At 41.0% G+C, this 19107-nt stretch overlaps 2 protein-coding genes across 7 annotated transcripts in view; one reads left to right on the forward strand and one right to left on the reverse strand.

Annotated features, from left to right (window-relative positions):
- DESI1 (desumoylating isopeptidase 1) overlaps positions 1-5277 on the reverse strand; it is a 25048-nt gene extending 19771 nt beyond the window's left edge. The window contains exon 1 of the mRNA XM_061639292.1: positions 4901-5277. Coding sequence (XP_061495276.1) covers positions 4901-4991 — 91 coding nt within the window. The 5' untranslated portion in view covers positions 4992-5277. The remainder of the gene's footprint in view (positions 1-4900) is intronic.
- XRCC6 (X-ray repair cross complementing 6) overlaps positions 4837-19107 on the forward strand; it is a 24567-nt gene continuing 10296 nt past the window's right edge. Inside the window, exons 1-8 of one of the 6 annotated variants that reach the window (XM_061639288.1) lie at positions 6456-6506; positions 7328-7365; positions 7815-7907; positions 9264-9376; positions 11046-11184; positions 12906-13160; positions 14206-14389; positions 14797-14983. In XM_061639288.1, the coding sequence (XP_061495272.1) occupies positions 7829-7907; positions 9264-9376; positions 11046-11184; positions 12906-13160; positions 14206-14389; positions 14797-14983 (957 nt within the window). In that variant the 5' untranslated portion in view covers positions 6456-6506; positions 7328-7365; positions 7815-7828. The other 5 variants (XM_061639290.1, XM_061639287.1, XM_061639289.1 and 2 more) reach the window with 5 other exon arrangements.

A 19107-nucleotide genomic window follows, 5' to 3' on the forward strand; every position in this document is an offset into this window, starting at 1 on the left:
ACATACCAGAAGGGAGGGCAAGGTAATTACCAAGGCTGAACAGAAACAGTATCTAATGGTGGCAGCGGTTAAGGGAGGAATAATAACAATTCAAGTATCCAGAGCAACCCAGAGTTGTATGTGTTATCTATAAAGATACAAGGGGGTTGGGAACAGCATAAGCACGCAGTCACAAAAGTAACCAGCTAGAGAGAGACTCAGGCAAAGTCTCTGGGAGTATTGGTTATAGGATGTGACTGGTGGTGCTGCCTAGCAGGGGGATCTAGTGAGATCTGTGCTAGAGCGGAGTGAGAAACCATATAAAGGACGGTCCGGACTGGTGGTATCCCTGGTGGTGCCTAGTGAAAGGCAGTAGCCACAAGCAGGTGGGAACCTGACAGGGAGAACCAGGGAAGGGCGTCACCTATGCAAGTATGACCAATGTGTAGTTGGGCTCCTACTGGGAGGAAGGGGGGGATATAAATCTAATAAATAAAATAGTTGCTTAGTACTTAAACAAGGTATCTTAGCCATAACTCATTTCTACTTAATAATAATACATTTATTTCTACTTTTCTATTAACAGCCTATACTTCAAAAACAACTGGACAAAAACACACAACAGACTTTGCAGATAGGTTGGCTCTCAGCTATTTAGGTGGCTTGTTGAACATTTTTAGTAGAAAGAAGAACTTTGAAAAATCTGTTTTCTTTTATTTAGAAAGACATAAAATACAAAGCACAGTATGGTCCCAACAAAGTGGGGAGCCCATAACCCTGTACAATATAAAGAAACATCATCAACAACATTTTATCTAGACTTTCCCCACTGTCAAGTGCGTCTTGCATGGATGCTCTATTAACTTGTCATATATATCTGCCGGAGCAAAATGTCTATATGCTTAGTAATTCTTTCTTTAACAATTATTTCCACCCATTTCCATTAAACATACATTATGCCAGGGGTTGCCAACCCTGTACCTGAGAAGACCTCACTGGTGCCCCAGGCAGAGGCCCCAGACTCTTGGCACTATGGTCACTGTTCCCAATCAGTTCAATGGTGCTTACATCTCACACCAGGTCCTGGGTGCCACTTAAGTTTAAGTCCAGTGTTATCACCCCCTCTGGTCAGTTCTATGACAAACTGTTTTAAGGCACAGTCATTTAAGGTATCTACACATTTTACCTCTTTGTTGTGAATGGAACATACATGTCTCCAGTCTATCTGAGGTCAATTGAGTCACCTATTACTACAGCATTTTCTCTTTTGGATGCCTCCTTTATTTCATTCTCCATCACAACATCACTGTGAGCATTTTGGTCAGGGGAACAATAGCACACACCCCAGACTAAATTACTCTTGGGGCCTGGTATCACCACCCACGGAGATTCTGTGGAGGGGTCTGCCTCTTTCTAGCTTGTTGGACACTATGTCCTCTTTGATGTACAGAGTGACTACTCCAGTATGTCCTTTCCTGTCCTTCCTATAGAGTTTGTATCCAGAGATAAGTGTCCCACTGGTTCTCTCTGTTCCACGAAGTTTACTATATCTGTGCTCTTCTCTAAGTCTGAGCGCTCCAGCTTGCACATCTTGGTTCAGAGTCTCCTAGCATTAGCATATATCTTGCAGAGCTTGGAAGTAATTAGTTATAAAAAATGAATTACTTGTAATTTATTACTTTTTTGAGGAACGAGTGGGTAATTCCTTTACATTTTGACTGTAATAGGAGTAATTTTATTACTTCTGAGGAGTAATTGTAATATTTCCAGCATTACTTGGGGGGGGGAGAAGGGGAAGACTTCTGCTCCTCTAATTTGTGGATGAAAATCATGTGCCTCAAACTGGGCTTCTGTGCAGCATCGCTCTTCTGTTGTGCTCTGTGGGTGTTTAGGAGGTGATGAGTGAGGGGGTAGAAAGAAAGATGGGGTAGAATGGAGGGGGGGGAAAGGATGGCGGTGGTAAAGAATGGAGTGGAGGGAGAAAGGAGCCAGAGGGCAAGAACATGGATAAAGGCGTAGAAGGAGGCAGCAGCAGAATGGAGATAAAGAACAGTAGAGGTAAAAGATGACAATGTGTGTGTATACTGTGTTTGCACTTTGTACACAAAGCAGCCTCCGCTGCCCTCCCTGGCTACTTTGCTGTATTTACAGTGTTTTAACTTTTTTGCATCTCAGGGAAAAATGTTTGCTTGGGTGGGTGTCCCTTAGTTGGTGGCAGGGCAGGGTCCGGGAGGTGGTTAAGTGAGAGAGATTATGCTTGCTGGCTGAGAGTGTGTGTGTGTGGATTGCACTTGGTTTGACTTGCAAAGTTCTGAGTAGTGACCTCTGTCTCCCTTACCAGCTCTCGGAGAGACCACTACTGCTATCTTATGGATAAAAAGAATTATTCTACTACCTCTGTATGTGTGTGTGTTTATTTTCAATGTTCTTTTAAGTGACTTAGTATGCAACAGCCACTCTAGTTTTTTTAAAAAGTAACTTCAGTGTAATTGTAGTGATTACTTTTAAGTAATGGTAAAGTAATAAATTCCTTTCAGAACAATTGTAATGGTAATATATTCATTTTTGGTGCCATGTAACAGTAATTGTAATTTATTGCTTTTAAAAAGTAATCTAAGCTCTGATATCTTGTATAGACAGCTTCTTTTTAAACTAGACTTCTTGGAAAAAGGAATTTCCCCCTCCCCTTTTGTTGGGTAAGTAAATAAAGATAAGCTTGCATGAGTCTGCAGTATAAAAACAAAAGCTTAGTCTTAACTGGAATAGAGTTCAGGGTGGGAGGTACTTGCATTCTGTGACAGCTAAATGAATTGTCTCTTGTGACACTTCCCTTGCTCATAGTGACAGTGCAAACTCAGATGTGAAAGTATCCTTCAGTGAACTTCATTAAGTTAACTTACTTTAGGATGCAAGCTGTTGTTCTAAACATCTAGTCTCTATATATAAACCAAATGTTTATATCTCTCTCATGTTGCCCTTTAACACTCTTGCCTCTCATAACTCTTAAACTTGTGTTTTATTTCTGGAGATGAGCACACCACTGTGCTGAAACGGCATTACAAAATTTACATTTACTGCAAGATTTCTGTTCAAGAGTAGGTTTGTCTAATGTACAGAAAATATGTATGTGGGTGTTTGTATGTTAGCCCTCTCCTGAATATAGGCACACATCTGAATGGGTCATTTCTGGTAACTTTGCATATCCTTGCTTCAACACCAACAAGCAATCCCACTCTACTTTCAGGTTGCATGGTACCCCTCAGGTTGTTACTGCAAGCGCCCAGGAATTCTCTCTTTAAATGCACTTCTGTATGTGTTAGGGAAATGGGCACCAAACATACAACTATAGCATATTTAGGGAGCACACAAACCCACTCCAAGTATCTAACTTCAAGGAATTAATGCATTCTGTGTGATGAACCTTTTTCGATAAAGAGAGTAGAAGTATCCAGTCACAATGGTGAGACCAACTATATGCCCTCTTGATCTCTGTGCCCATCATGGCTCACAAAATTTAGGAGAGGGGGGATTGCCTAGATGGGACCAGGGAGTGGTTAATGCCTCACTATGCGAGGAAGAGGGCAGTGAAGGCACTGCATTATGGTGGTTCTGCTCCTACCTGCTGGGTTATTAGCAAAGAGTATTCTGTTGCTCAGCTCCATGGCTTGTGAGCTGTGGTGGTTCTTCATTTTATAGAATGCCCTCCCTGATTAGGTGCATCCTGAATTAAAATTCAGGAGGAACTTAAAAACATTCCTATTAACCCAGGGATTTGATGACTGAAAGATACTGCTCCCGGCAACCCTGAATGTTAGCTTTGAGGGCACATTTTATATGTTTTGGATGCACTTAACTGTTTTTAAATGTTTTAAACACAATAATGTTAAATCTGATGTGACTAAGCATCTAGAACTGTTTACTACAAGAAAGTAAATAATTTAGAGCAGCAGGCATTTCATCCAATATGACTTTGATACATGAATGCCAATCTTAAACCTCTAACAGTTATAGGGTTTAAGATTTCACGGACTGTAAACAGCTGAAGTCTAAAGTTGCATTTTTCAAATTAAGTATTATAAATGCTCTGATTATAAACCAGAGTTCTCTTATTCATTTTTTGAGAGAAGTTGTCCTTATTTCCTTTGCTGCCTTTCACTTCTGTGAATTAGGGCAGGGGTTTAGTAGCTTGGCAACAAAACGTTTTCACGTTTAAGGACCTAACAGGTATTCAGACAGTTACTACTTTAATGGTTTGGGTAAATTAATATACAGCAATAAGAGCCTGTCCCTTTGCCAATGGGCAGAACTTAAGATTGTCTTCACACACACGAGACAAAGTGTGAGTCTCTTGCTACTAAGGAAGCCTAGGCGTGGAGATCAGTACTGATATATCATTCTTTTTCTTACATGCTGAAAGAGTGCTGTTGCTTCTTAAGGTAACCCATCCCCACGGTCCTAACGTCCACACTCAATCTTTCATATCACAAAATCTTTCATATTACTCCAGCCTTCCTCCCTTTGCTACGGGAGTGAGAAAAGAGATGAGGAAGCAATCCGTTTTGTGACCAAATAAACTACCACTTTCGTTATCCCCCTCCTGGGTCACCATCAAGATCCTAGAAGCCGCTTACATAACGTGTGTGCGTGCGTGAGCGAGGGGCGAGCTTTAACTACCACCGTATACATAACACAGATGGGGAGGGGCGAGGTGAAGGATCAAGACCCGCATTTTCTCCTCCTCCACGGGGCGGGACTGAACTGTCCCTGCTTGCTTGCTTGCGCCCCTCCGGCCCCCGATCTGAGCCGTCACCTCCTCCCGCATAACACAAGAAGGGCAAAAGCTGCTGCTGCTTCTCCCCCTCATCATATGAGGCGGCGGCGGCAGCTTCTGCGGGGTCTCCATCTTTCCCTTCCCTCTTACCGAGCATGATAGGGCTGAGGCGCCGAGCCATGCCCTTGGAAAGGTCGTAAACGTAGAGCTTCACCGGGTGCAGCATCGGAGGCGAGTCCATAGCATTGGCGATGGAGGAGAGGTGAAGGGGTTACGGAAAGACCCCGTGAGCAATGGGGAACTTCTTTGCCCGGGCTAGTTGTGAAGAAAAACGGCAGGGAGTCCAGCCGGCTCGGCTCCCGTTTACTATCGCGGTGGTAACCAACTGACAGAAGGTGACAGAAGAGATGGGAGGAGGAGGAGGGAAGCGAGAAAGGGACCGTTCCCCTCACGCATGCGCCGCCCCCACAAGGCGAATCCAGCCTGCTTGTCACGGTGCCTCTATGATGGGGCGGGGCTAGGTAGAGAACGTGGTGGTTCTATGTGGGCGAGCAATCAATGGGGACAATGTGACCAGAGTTTTTCACGGGCTATTGGTTAGAATGTGCGGAGGGGCGGACTATAGAGCGGTTTCCGAGCCGTGAGAGGTTACATAGTGGCTGGTGGGCGGGATTATCTTGCTGGGTGGGGAGTACGTGACTGGACTCTGTAACTAAGCGGTAAAAGACCCCAGCAAAGGTGAGACAACCAAATATTTCCCTAGAACTAGGAAAATTAGAGTAATGTATCCCATTGTCTGTTCATGGAAATTCTTGGTTGCTTTAGGCCCTATTTTTTTTCTCCCTAATTGGCCGCAGAAAATTATGAAGAAATGTAGGATTTCACGGTGACTGTGACCGGATACGTGTCTTCCTGTGTCCATACAAAAGGTAGCAGCAAAGACATGAGTTCATGCTCTTTCTAACTTATGTTGTATAAAAAGTGTGAATTTTGGGGAGTTATTAATTGTTCTGCCAATACCAAATATAGTCCGTGATGTGATGTTGCTTATTGCAGCTTGAGAGGGAGTGCTTTGTCTGAGATAGTGGTTTATGATAGTCCTGCAAAGTAGTCCACTTTTATTGCATGTTAGTGAGACTTCAAAAGGTTTAGATTTTCATCCAAAAAATACCTTTCAGGCTGCAGGAAGAGTAAATCTCCTTCTTAAATTCTCCCCCTTAAGCACAAACTCAGCGCTCAGTTGTATGCAGAAGTCTAGTGCTCCATTGACCTGCTGCATGGAGCCACGTTGCGTTTTAATGTTTTGCAATTTAGGCTGCAATCCCATGCACGTTTACCTGTGAGTATGTCCCGTTAAACTCAATAGGCCTTATCTCTGAGTAGACATTCATAGGATTCCGCTGTTAAGAGACACGTTAGAAAGGGCAGGAATCTATCCTTTGTGGTTGGTCCGCTGCTTCCTAATCGTAGCCAAGGAACACCGCCGATCGTCCTTTCATGTTCAATGGGTGTATGTACTTTTTCACTTCCTATCTGGAGAAAGGAAGAAAAAACTCTAAGGGAGCCGGAACTTAAGAAGCCGGTGTGAGTCTACAGTTTTTACGTCTATGGATAATATTGGTCACAGGGCTTTGTCGGGAGCCTCATTTTCTCTCGCCATTGGACAATTATGCTTTTAGGGGCGGAGGTTAGTCGTGATTGACAGGTTCCGGTGCTGAAAGGTGTGAAGCGGAAAAGAGGTAGTTGAGAAATTCAGGTAACTGCTGTTTTCGCGCGTCCTGGTCGTTGTTGTAGCCTTTCCATTTCTGAGGAGAGCACCGCACCCACGCTGATGTACTGGGTGGTGATGAGTTTGGGAACTGATTACCTTGAAGGGAGAGGCGAAGGAAGCTTTTTATTCTCCGATTTCTGCCTGCAATGGTCCCTAAATCTGGTTCACACGTGCATACGTTTTTTTTGGAAACTCGCCGCCCCCCATGTTACTGTATCAACGTGAAGAGGGGACGCAAAAGAACTGGAAGGCACAACTGGCTTCCCCTAAAGAATCCTGGAAAGTATAGTATGTAACGGGGCCTGGGAGTTGTTAGGAGACTCCTATTCTCCTCACAGAACTACAATTCCCAGAGATCTTCGGCTATGGGGCGGTATATAAATGCAACAATAAATAAATAAATAAATTCCCTAAGTGGTTTAACAGCCAGTTCCTTTTCCCATAGAACTCTAGAAATTGTAGCTCTCTGAGGGAGTCTCCTAACAACTCTCAGCTCCTCACTGGTGTGCCATATACTCTAGTTATTCATTTGTTGGGTAGCTATGTACTTTGCTTCATGTGGCTATTAAGCCAATTTAATGGGAACCAGTGAGGTTTGATTTGCACAAGGTGGATATATGTTCAGAGTCTAAAACTGACTTACAAAAACAATTGTGTTTTTCCACATACACATATGATTTATTTTTCAATGCATGCCAGTTTCCTACCATGCCACTGTATAGATTGACAATAGTTTGCTGGCTGGATAGATATAGCAGGGCTTGCTTGAATTTTCTACTTTCTCTTTATCTTCCTCCCTCTGGCAGAGATCACCTGTTAGGTTGAAGGAGATTCTTATTGTCAGGTTAGTGACCTTTCAAAGCTTGGAATGAACTGTGTGCAGCGGTGTGGTAAAAAGGTTGTTTGTAGCGTTTGCTGTAAATTTGACACAGATGTGATTATCTCATTTTATTTGTTGAGCCTTGAAATCTTCCTGTAGTAGCCCATCTTATTTCATGTGTTAGGGGAAAGATAATCACATGTGCTGCTGTTGAGAGAGCTATTGGGATACAAGATATAGTCTTGGGTCTGGGGACTCAGATTCCCCAGTCAGGGCCAAAACAGATGTTTTGTGGGAGATGTATGAACAGCCTGATTATATATGCTGAAAAACAGCTATATAAGATTGTCTGTTTGAAACAAGCAGCCACAGTCCTCTTTCCCCGCTTACCATTTGTCCTTTCGAAACCTTGATTTGTGGGAGTGTCTGGAAGAACTTACGTAATTTTTACCTGCTTCATTCATTCTCCTTAGCACAACATTAAGTCATGTCAGACTGGGTATCATACTACAAAAATGAAGAAGGTGAGGAAGAGGAGGAACAAAATGAAGAAGCTGAAACAATTGGTAAGGATCAGTGAAAAGGCTTGCTTGAATTTGCCACCTAATTACCATAAATAAGTGCTGAGTTGAAAACATTTTACCCAGCAGATGACTTGCAACAACTGTTCTGAAAATATCTGGGAACTGATACATGTACCTGACATTTGTACATGTGAAGTGGTGGCCCCCAAATTATGGAATGATCTTTCTGACAACGTGTGCCTGGTGCCAACACTGTTATCTTTTCGGTGCCAGCTCAAGATTTTTCTCTTCTCCCAGGCATTTTAGCATGTGTTTTTAAATTGTTTTTAATTTTTTTAAAATTGTGTTTTTAATTTTTTGTGTGTGTTTTAAAATTTGTATATTTGTTTTTATTGTTTTTAATTGCTGTAAACCGCCCAGAGAGCTTTGGCTATGGGGCGGTATATAAATGTAATAAATAAATAAAAATGTAAATGTACTGCCTTCAAGTCGATTCCAACTTATGGCGACCCTGTGAATAGAGTTTTCATGAGGCTGAGAGGCAGTGACTGGCCCAAGGTCACCCAGTGGGCTTCATGGCTGTGTGGGGATCCGAACCCTGGTCTCCCAGGTCACAGTCCAACACCTTAACCACTACACCACAGTGGCTCCAGAAAAAATAAATAAATATGGAATACAACATATCTCTCATCTTTTGCTCTTCTTGGTACAACTGGCACTGACCACTACTGCACAAGTGAAGGGTGTTATGAGCTTCTGTGTAGGCAGTCTGTTGAGCAAAAACAAAAATTCATTTCTATTAGCACACCATGGCTGCACACACAAATGTATAAGCTCCTGCATAAGAGCAAGGGCCCATATGTACAGTAAATTTAAAGCAGTATTATGTCACTTTAAATAGCTTTGGCTCCCCCACAGAATCATGAGAACTGTAGTTGGTTAAGCGTGCCAAGACTTGTTAGGAGACCTCTATTCCCCTCAGACTGCTACATTTCCCAGAATTCCCTGGGAAGACAGATTGATTGTTAAACCACTCTGGGAATTGTAGCTCTGTGAGGGGAATAGGAATCTCCTAACAATTCTAAGCATCCTTAGCAAATTACGGTTCCCAGGATTCTTTAAGAGAAGCCATGACTTTTTAAAGTTGGATGATACTGCTTTAAATGTATAGTGCAGTTGGGGTCCAGGTTTAATTTTGTGCGTAGTCTAATAAGAACATAAGAAGAGCCTGCTGGATCAGGCCAGTGGCCCATCTTGTCCTGTTGTCACAGTGGCCAACTAGGTGCCCATGGGAAGCCCCAATGAATTTGTGAGTTGTAACAAGGCAACATAGTTAAATACAAGAATTGGTTAAAGGGAATGATTAATATACTGAGTTTGACATTTTTTCCTCTTCAGGAGAATATAAATATTCAGGTCGGGACACCTTGCTTTTCTTAGTGGATGCCTCAAAAGCCATGTTTGATTTCTATGATAATGGGGATTTGACACCTTTTGATATGACAATCCAGGTAAGATGGTTCTTCAGAAACTTAATATTGATTACAACTTGTGTTCTGAATGGTTCTTAAATGTGTTGGAGCAATATTAATATAACCTGATAGAACTGGCTGTCAGTTCTATTTTATGTTTTGCCAGTTGCCATGCTATTCCATTATTCTTAGGATAACAAAATACATTTTATGTGGTGAGAACAAACTCATGCTGGATTCTAGTTTTTTGTTAGCTCTTTTTCAATATATAGAAATGTGGTTGAAAGGTGTGTTTTTAAAATTAAAAACTAAAACTGGGAGAGTTTAAACATTTTGATGAGTAGGAGACTGCATCCTTCCCACCTTGTGATACAATAATAAAAAATGTATATACTCTAGTATAAGCTTAATTCCTTATATTTAGTTCCTTATCCTGTGGTGATGGGCACTTGCCTGAGCACTATGCAGCACAATCCTATGCAATTTAGAACCTTCTCTCTCCACCCCTGAGTCTGCAAAAGAACCCTCCTAGCAGCTGCTGAATCCCCTTCCCCCCCAGTGCCTTCAACGGATTATTTCCTACTCTAAATGTAAGCTACTGTTGTACCTGAAAAATGTTTAAATTATAGAATTGTGAACGACTATTTGTTTACTACTAAAGAGACAGTTTTCAGACTACAGCCTCCTTTGCTGAATGTTGACTTTGGGTGGGCAAGAGGGGGGAAGATGGAGGTTCTTTGTAGAATGTAAATTCTGGAAGCTTTAAGACAGAGGTAGCTAACCCTGACCTGATGCTATCTCTTAAGCAAATGTGTATGCCTCTCACTGCCACCAAGATCCCATTAATTTTGGTAGTGGCAGCAAAAAAGGGAAAAAATAAACTAGACATGGTTCTGGGGTGGGCAGAGAAGATTCATCCTCTGTCCAGCCCAAAGCCCTGATGGGGATGTAAATTGTCTGCTCCCCAGTCTTCAGATTAATCAGTTGATGAGTGCAGAGGGGGTGATAACCCCTTCTTCTCCGCTGATCTGCGTTGATCAGCTGATGAGGGGGGGGGTTGTGTGCAACCTCTCTGTGTGCTTGTGAGAGTGTGGGCATGTAGCCCTACATTGTTGGGCATGAGTGAATGGAGCCCTTGGGGCAAAAAAGGTTAGCCACTCCTGCTTTAAAAAAATTGATAGAGCTCAGTTCTATAAAACTGAAGATGTGGGACAAAAAAAAGAAAAGGAGGGAAATTGTGGGTATGTTGGTTCAGGAGTTAGGTCCGCTGTGTCCAGTGTGGTTTACTCCAAAGTAAGTATGGATAGGATTGCAGTCTTGGACAATTCTGAGAATTCCAAAAAGATGGAAGCTTTTAAAGAATAATGCAGGGGAAGGCCATTGTTCAGTGGTAGAGTACATACTTTGCATGCAAGCAAATCCCAGGTTCAGTTTCTGGTGGTGTTGGGAAAGACTTCTCTTGGAAACCCTGGAGAGCCACTACCAGTCAATTTAGATACAAACCTAGATGGGCCAACTCAGTATTGGGTATCTTCCTATCTTCCTAACAGATTCTTTCATCTATAAATGTCTTTTGAAGGTGAGGTGAAAAATGTCTCAAAATATTGAGGCAGTCTTGGAAGTATTTCTGTATGTGTTGCTTTAGGAAGTGCTGTTTTCTTCAGTAATTGTTTTCCCATTTTCCCATCTGACATATTTTTTATACCAGTGCATTCAGAATGTGTATACAAACAAGATAATCAGCCATGATCGGGACCTTGTTGGTGTGGTGTTTTATGGTACTGAGCAGCATAAGAATTCTGTGGATTTTAAGCACATTTATGTTCTTCAGGATTTGGACAATCCAGGTAAAGAGATAATGATATGAGGCATAACTGTGGAGGAAGAATGTAGAAATCAGGCACAGTACTTTAAGTAGCAGAAGTGGGTCACTGACATATATTCTGTACAGTCCCCATTATGTGGTTGATGCTGAATAAATACTGGATAATAGTAATAATTGGAGGAAGAGATCTGCTATTGGCTGTCTGTTTTTTCCTCATTTAAACATTTCTTTAAGATACAATTTTCTTAGTTAACTCATACCAAATCAGGTGGCTTTTGTGGTTGGTCACAATCTTGTGTAACCTGGTTTGTGTTATAGTTCAGCCTGTAGCAAAGTAATTGGATGGTAGCAGCTTGCCACATATTTAATATGCCCTGTTCAACCCATATGTAGAACCTTTGTGGTGACCATTAAACATACAATGACTTGCGTGGCATATGGCTTTACAGCATTTTCCCCTTTGAATCAAGTCAGCCTACATTTCAGTCTGCTAGGATCATGTGAATGGGCCCATCAACTAAATGTTAGCATTGAAGGGCTGGAGTAGAACTGGATCCTTTCCTGATCTCATTTTGCACTTCACTTTTCCTTGCTTTACCTTACATTGATGTTGAGCTTTAAGTCCCTTTGTCAGAGATCCCATTTTGTGTTGTGTACAGTAGCTACTATGTAGCTGGTACTTTAAAAATATTGTGATAATACTTGGAGAGACATGTTTTGAACAGATGGAAAGTTCAAGGGAATCAAGGCTATATATTCAAATGCTTGCAAGTTAAAGTTCAAGATGTTCTCCCATCCATTCCAGTAACCTCATGTTGGAAGTCATAAAAAACTGGCGTTAGGCTAGCAGGCTAAGCATAATACAGCCATTAGTCAAACCAGAACAGTTCTGCAGAATGGGAGGAAAAAAATATAGGTGACATCCAATTATGTCCACCTGCTTGTGTAACGGAAATCAACCCACTTGTGCAATGGAACTTCTGATTTCTCTTCTCCCCTACTCCAGTACCTGTGCATCCCCAAAATCTGCTTTGGAGGATCCCCCAACACACTGGAGCAGATTTTGGGGGTGGGCAGGGTGGAACAGAGGAAAGAGAAGCACTGCTGAACGAGCAGATGGATTTCACCAACAGGATTTGTGTGTATGAAAACGCCTCTAATTTATTATAGCATTTGGTTTTGCAGGTAGCTGTATAGGAAAGTTCATGTCGCAAAAACTACAGCTCGGTATTTTACTCAAGCGTTGCAAAAAATACCAAAAAAATTATACAGTAATAAAACTTAACTCTATAATTAATTAAAACCAACAACTAGAAAAACATAACATGGGTAACAAATGGGATTCAGCTACCTGCTTAGGTATTTTATTCCTTCCAAAATGCTGAAACAGGTTTTGGGAAAATCCTCGCTACCAGTTGTTGGTTTTTTTGTACATTTCTAATCCCCTCCAAACTTCATTTAGCTAAACTTCCAATTTCAGGCTTTTTTCAGTTTTGAGCCAAATTTAATTAGCAGCTCAGAAAAGGTGATAGTCATTGTTGCACACAAAGAACTGCTATGCTAAACAGATGTTCCTTTTTATCAGTTGAACAAGAAACACTGTGGACAAACTACTGAACGACTTGCAATTGTTGCCTGTCATGGCTTAGAACAAAAATGCAGTCATTGGCTCTTTTGTTTGTGTTTTGTAGGAGAACACTGATGTGTAGTCATCCATTTTCTGTTCTTGCTGTCTTCCACTAGGGGCAAAACGAGTGTTAGAGCTGGCCAAGTACAAGGGAGAGCAAGGGAAAGCGCTCTTTCACAAGTCATTTGGCCACAGCGCTGACTACTCATTAGGTGAGGCCTTCTGGGTTTGCTCTAATCTCTTCAGTGATGTTCGCCTCAAGATGAGCCACAAAAGGATCATGCAGTTTACCAATGAAGATAACCCACATGGTCAAGACAGCACGAATGCCAAATTTGCTAGGACTAAAGCTGCTGACCTCCGAGAAACAGGTCAGTTTTTCAGATTAAAAGTGAAGCATAACTTGAAATAGCAATGCCTCCTTTTAGCAAACCAAACCGCACGTTTTTAAATTGTTTTTTTTAAAATGTGTTTCTAAATTTGTATATTTATATATTTGTTTTTAATGTTTTTAATTGTTGTAAACCTCTCAGAGAGCTTCGGCTATGGGACAGTATACAAATGTAATAAATCATCATCATCATCATCATAGGCTCAATCCCATGTTTGCAAAACTGGTTTCCTAGTGACCCAACACAATTTGTTACGAGTAATCTTAGAGCATAATTATTTATTACACTTATATCACATCTTTCTTTCAAGAAGTTCATGGGACATGCATGGTTTTCCCCCACCCTCTTCTTTTCTTACAACTTTGTGAGGTGGGTTAGGCTGAGAGATTGTGACTGGGCCAAGGTCACCCAGTTGAGAGCTTCATGGCGAGTAGACCACACTGACTCTCAGGTGGTTGTTATTTTTTGGGCGGGGGATTGGCTTTCTTGTTTTATTGGGCATGGATTTGTTTCTTCTGTTGCTAGCACTTAACTCTTCCTCCTCCTTTTCCATGTTTCTTGAAACTACCTCCCATAGGTTTCTCTTTGTTTCCTTCCTTCCTTGCTTTTTCTAACTGGGACAGAAATGGAGGCAGAAGAGAGTGCAGAAAGAACTGTCTTTACTCTCTGTATTTTTGTCACCATTCTATCCAGTCAGGAAACAACTCAAGAAAGGAGCCAAAAGGAGGATGTGAATAAGAGAAAGCTGGACTTTCTCTTGCTTATGCACTCCTTTTAAGGTGTTTATGTAGTGCAGAAGGCAATTGATGGCTGCATTTAAAAGCAAACTAATTGAGGATACATGTTTGTATTGACTCTCTGACTATATGTACTCTGTGCTCCTTGCTTGATACTCCTTGACTGATCCCTGTGCTTTGTTCTGGAACTGTGTAAGCTCTTTTGCAAAATGACAACCTGTAAAATGTGTAGGTCCTAATTTAAGAAATCAGTAATTCATTTTCCTCCAAATCTGTTTTGACTCCAGGTATTTACCTTGACTTAATGCACCTGAAGAAGCCTGGGGGTTTTGATATCTCCTTGTTCTACAGGGACATAATTAATACAGCAGAAGATGAGGGCTTAGGAGTCCATTTTGATGAGTCTGGCAAGTTAGAAGACCTCATGAAGAAAGTACGAGCAAAGGAGATGAGGAAGCGAACATTATCCAGGTGTGTATTGAGAAAAAATTAAATTATCATCTTCTTAACAGGGTTGTCAGGGGAGATATTGGAGAAAAAACTTCCTCTTAATAGGTGCTAGCCAGTTAAGAGTTATGTTAAAGTAGTACATAATGTTAAGTTGTAGAAGGTTTCTTTTGGGATGAGAATCTTCTCATAAATGTTTCTTCAAAGTGGAAATTAAAATGCAGTATAGGATTTAGAACACTTAAATCTGTATTTAATCCCAGGGTACGGTCTGAAGGCTCATGAGGCCACCACCTTGCTAAGCAGGTCTGGTGTGGCCAATGCCTGGAAGGGAGACTGTATGTCACCTTGGGTTCCTTGATGAAAAAAAAAGGGATATGAACGTAAGAAGATAGATTGATAAATAAATAAAAATTACTGATTCTACACAGGCTGAATTTGTTTCTGGGAAAAGATGTGGCTCTCACTGTTGGCGTTTTCAACTTGATTCAAAAAGCTTTCAAACAGCCTCCGGTGAAACTTTACAGAGAAACCAATGAGCCAGTGAAAACAAAAACACGAACCTTTAACCGGCAGACAGGTAGCTTGCTTCTCCCAAGTGACACTAAGAGGGCTCAGGTAAGGTATCTTGAGAACTGTTTACTTGTCTTCCTCTTCCGCCATTTCCCATTGATGGAAAACTTGCAAGACCATTTAAATGCTTGAGAAGACCATAATGCTGAATGTGATTTACAAGCCTTTACAACCTGGCCCTGTGTTTCCATTGTGATACCTAAGGCTGCTTTTACATTTATATACCGAAGATTATATACTTACTGATTTTTTTTGCTCCCCCCTCCGACTTCTGGGTTTGGTTAATTGGCGTAAGGAAGCAGATGAAGAGTTTTATGACTTGGAAGTAATAGGACCACATTGTGTTAAATGCTGGAGATTGTTTTAAGCACTTCTTCTAATTTTCCATTTTGTTCAAGGATACCTTTCTGTCTTCTGGCACTCCAGTCCCACTAATTCCCAAGGTCTCAAAAGGACACAACTAGTTGTTTTTAAAAATGTGAAAGAAGCATGCAGATAAATGCCCTCCACAAGAAATAAAGTGAAGGCTATTTAGTCAGGTGACTAAAGGATGCAGAAAGGTTTTTAGCAAGCATTTAACAAATGTGGGTTTGTTGGGATGGTTTTGATGCATGGCCAGTTTAATTTTTAATGTGGCTATAGTTCCAAAGATCTCAGACATCCAGTGCATCATGAACAACTTGCAGTCCTCTTCTTGAGCTTGGAACTGAGGAGGAGAACTGGGGTTCATCCCCAGTCCAGGTTACATTTTGGAAGTGCTGCACGCTTAAGGCTCTCTGAGTTGGACATCAGCTGAGAGACTGTTGGGGAAGGAACAAAATTTTGTCTAGCTACCAAGCCAGCCTAAATCTGTAGAGCCCTGGGATAGCTATTCCCATCCTGAGGTGCAGGAAGAAAGGAACCAGTGCAAGTGGGAGCTCTTCCAGTAGGGCTGACTGACCTGTGGCCCTCCAGATGTTGTTGGATTCCAACTCCCATCAGCCCCAGTCAGTGTAGCCAATAGTCGGGGATGGTGGGGTTGTAGTCCAACAACATTTGGAGAGCAAATGTTAGCCATCCCTGATTTACAGCATGTGGATGAAAACAAGTAGTTACAGGCGAAGTTATCTGATGTAAGTTCCCTTAATAAGGGAGGCAAGTATGATTTACCCAGAGAGTTATCATAGATTCTTTGAAGTTGCTGACTTGTTACAATGAAAGCATCTGATTTGCTGAATTCTGTAGGCATCATTGTGTTTCTACTAGCACTAAACTCTTCCGGTTTGAGCTTTCTTCCGGTAACGTACAATTTTACTGCTCCGGTTTGTTTTGCTTATAACTTGCTTAAAGTAGACTTATTTTATTATTGGACTAATAGCCCTTTACCATAAACATTGCAAGCATTATCTGGATAACTCTTAGAAATTATCAGATGGCAAGGTCATAGAGACAACCTTTTAACGCCATAAGCTTCAATCATTCCAGCCCTCCCCCCTCTGCGAGCAGAAACTACAGCTATAAATTTTCAAGATAATCCTTCTTTCTAGTTCTACAATTCTTCAATGATGACAGTTTTATTTCGGAAACTCTAACTTAAAAGCAAACAAACAAACCTAACGCGACGAGAAGAGAGAATTACGATCTTATTTATATAATAAGAGACACAAATCAAGGAGTAACCCTCATTAGCAGGAAGCATTCTAATGGATACTCAAAACCCAAGGCCACTTCAAACAAAAATTACAAACTTTTTTCCACCTTCTAAAGACAGCCTTCCGGTAAATCCTCAGTCTTCTTTAAGATCTTTAACAAGCCCCACGGGGGTTACTTACCACGACTGGACGATAGAACATTTGCCCTTGACTAAATCTCCAATAAACATTCATTTAGGAAGATCTTTAGCAGAGGAATTACAAGATGCTGGATTTAATAATTCACTGAATTCAAGTAATGAAACTTTCCCCTCTACGTTCCTAACTGTTGACTCACTAAACTTGTCAAAGGAGTATTTGACGCCCTCTGCTGCTGTGACGAAGGAACATCTCTACACTATACAGGAAAATGCTCATACAGAACAGGCATCTCTGCTAAATGAACTAAAACTTGTGAAAACCTACATTGTGGAAACAAATCAACTACTTACCACTCTGGTCCAGGCTTTCTGTTCACCGAATCTGACATCCCAAGGAAACTTGAATGGAAATATGAAAGACTCTTTGAAAGACTATGTAAAACCTGTAAGATCGTATTCACAGAAGGAAAGAACAAAAAAAGAACAAAAACAAAAATTACCTAAAGTAAACCAAACAAAGAAATAAAAAAATATTAAAAACTTTAAAAATGATTCTTCTAACAAAATGAATTTTGAACCCCTCTTTAAACTACTAGACGCTCGAAAGCCGACGACTACTTCAAAACAAGCTTCAGTGAAGATGGGGACAAATACTAGCTATCCAACTTCTACGCAATCCGAAGTAGAATGGATCCCATGTGCCCAAGATGATAGGGACGAATCTTCATCCTTGCTCACAGAGGGACATCAAACACCAAAAAATACAAACAGTTATGATTCAATCTGCAATTTAATACCAACTTCAAAGTTAATGCTACAAACTGACAAAGTGGCTTTTTCCTATAGATCAACATTCAACGAGTGACGGCGCCCGATACCAAATATACCTTTTTTAGATGTTGTAATTGGCAGAGTGTTGTTTTTTTTTAAACGTATGAACTTCATAAGATCCATTAAAATTTTACCTTTTACTTCCTATGAGTGGCGTGTGATTATCACCTGCCATTCTAGAGATGTTGTCAACCAAATTATGCAATCAAAGTTCTCTCTTTGAAAAATGGGTTTTATAGTTCAAAGATTTTATATTGATTTATCACCCCCTACTCCACTAGAAATACCCTCTAGTTATTATGACCATTCTAAGGCTATATCATCGTCATATATCGAATCCTCCTCCTCTGTTGCTGTATCAAACCAACTCGAATTTACTCCCAAAATTCCTAAACATTATGCAAAGGAGGATTTCTCTTTCAATTCAAGATTACTACTTTAAGAGATGGAGCCAGAGGAAAACCAACTAGCGGACTTATATTCATCTCTATCTGAACCTGATCGAGCTTCCCTAATTAATAGGTTTACAAATCTGATTCATCGACTTAGATCGTCATCTTCAGATAAAAATTTAATAGAAGAGCCATCTCCTAACAACGGGTTATTGATAGATAACTTAAGCCCAAGTTCAGTAATCGACTGTGAAATCAACCCAGAAGCAAGCACTTCCCAAAATGAGGAAATTAGGATACCCTCTAAACAACTGTTCTTAAACAAATCGGGACCTAGGGGGGAGATTACAAAAACTCAAGTTCCCCTAAACTCACATAATATTGGACAGCGCTCCCGCACAAAAAATGGAGCGATCTTTACTGACGACACGGGCTACTTAGATCAAATAAGAGAGTTAAACTGACACTCTCATTTATCTCCCCAACTTGCTCCTCAGTTCTTCACAAACGTCCGCCCTTTACCTCCAACAGATTGCAAAAGCATCCCTACAAATAACAATCTCTTACATCTACTTTCCTGGAACATTGCAGGCTGGAACACTAAAATTCATGTTCATGAATGGAATACTTACCTCTCTAATTATGATATCATCTGTGTCCAAGAAACTTGGCTTATCGAAAAACCTTATCTAAACGGATATACCACCACATACTTACCAGCACAACCCTCAACGAGAGGTAGACCAAAAGGAGGCTTGGCGCTCTTCATTTCTACATCTTTGGAGTTACAAATTCTATCTCTACAACCGTTGGAAACATCTGCGATGGCAGTTTTATTATCCAAGGGGTTAATTTCTCTACTACTTGTTAATGTATATATCCCTCCTATGTCGTCACGCAGTGATACAGAAAAGCGTTGGGAGAAATTAGACCAATATATTTTAGATCTTGAGTCGAGCCATCCCCATGCCCATTTATTAATAATGGGAGACTTTAACGCGAGGATAGGACCTAATAATAACTCCTTGCTCTCCTCTAAATTGTGGCGAGGTGAATTCTGTGATTACAACGCCTTTAATTTGGGCAGGAACTCGAAAGATACAAAAATCAATATAGGAGGTATTTGTTTAGCGCGCCTTGTGTCCACTCACCATCTGACCATATTAAATGGACTT

Source organism: Rhineura floridana, chromosome 8, assembly GCF_030035675.1.
Source record: "Rhineura floridana isolate rRhiFlo1 chromosome 8, rRhiFlo1.hap2, whole genome shotgun sequence".
Classification (NCBI taxonomy): Eukaryota; Metazoa; Chordata; class Lepidosauria; order Squamata; family Rhineuridae; genus Rhineura; species Rhineura floridana.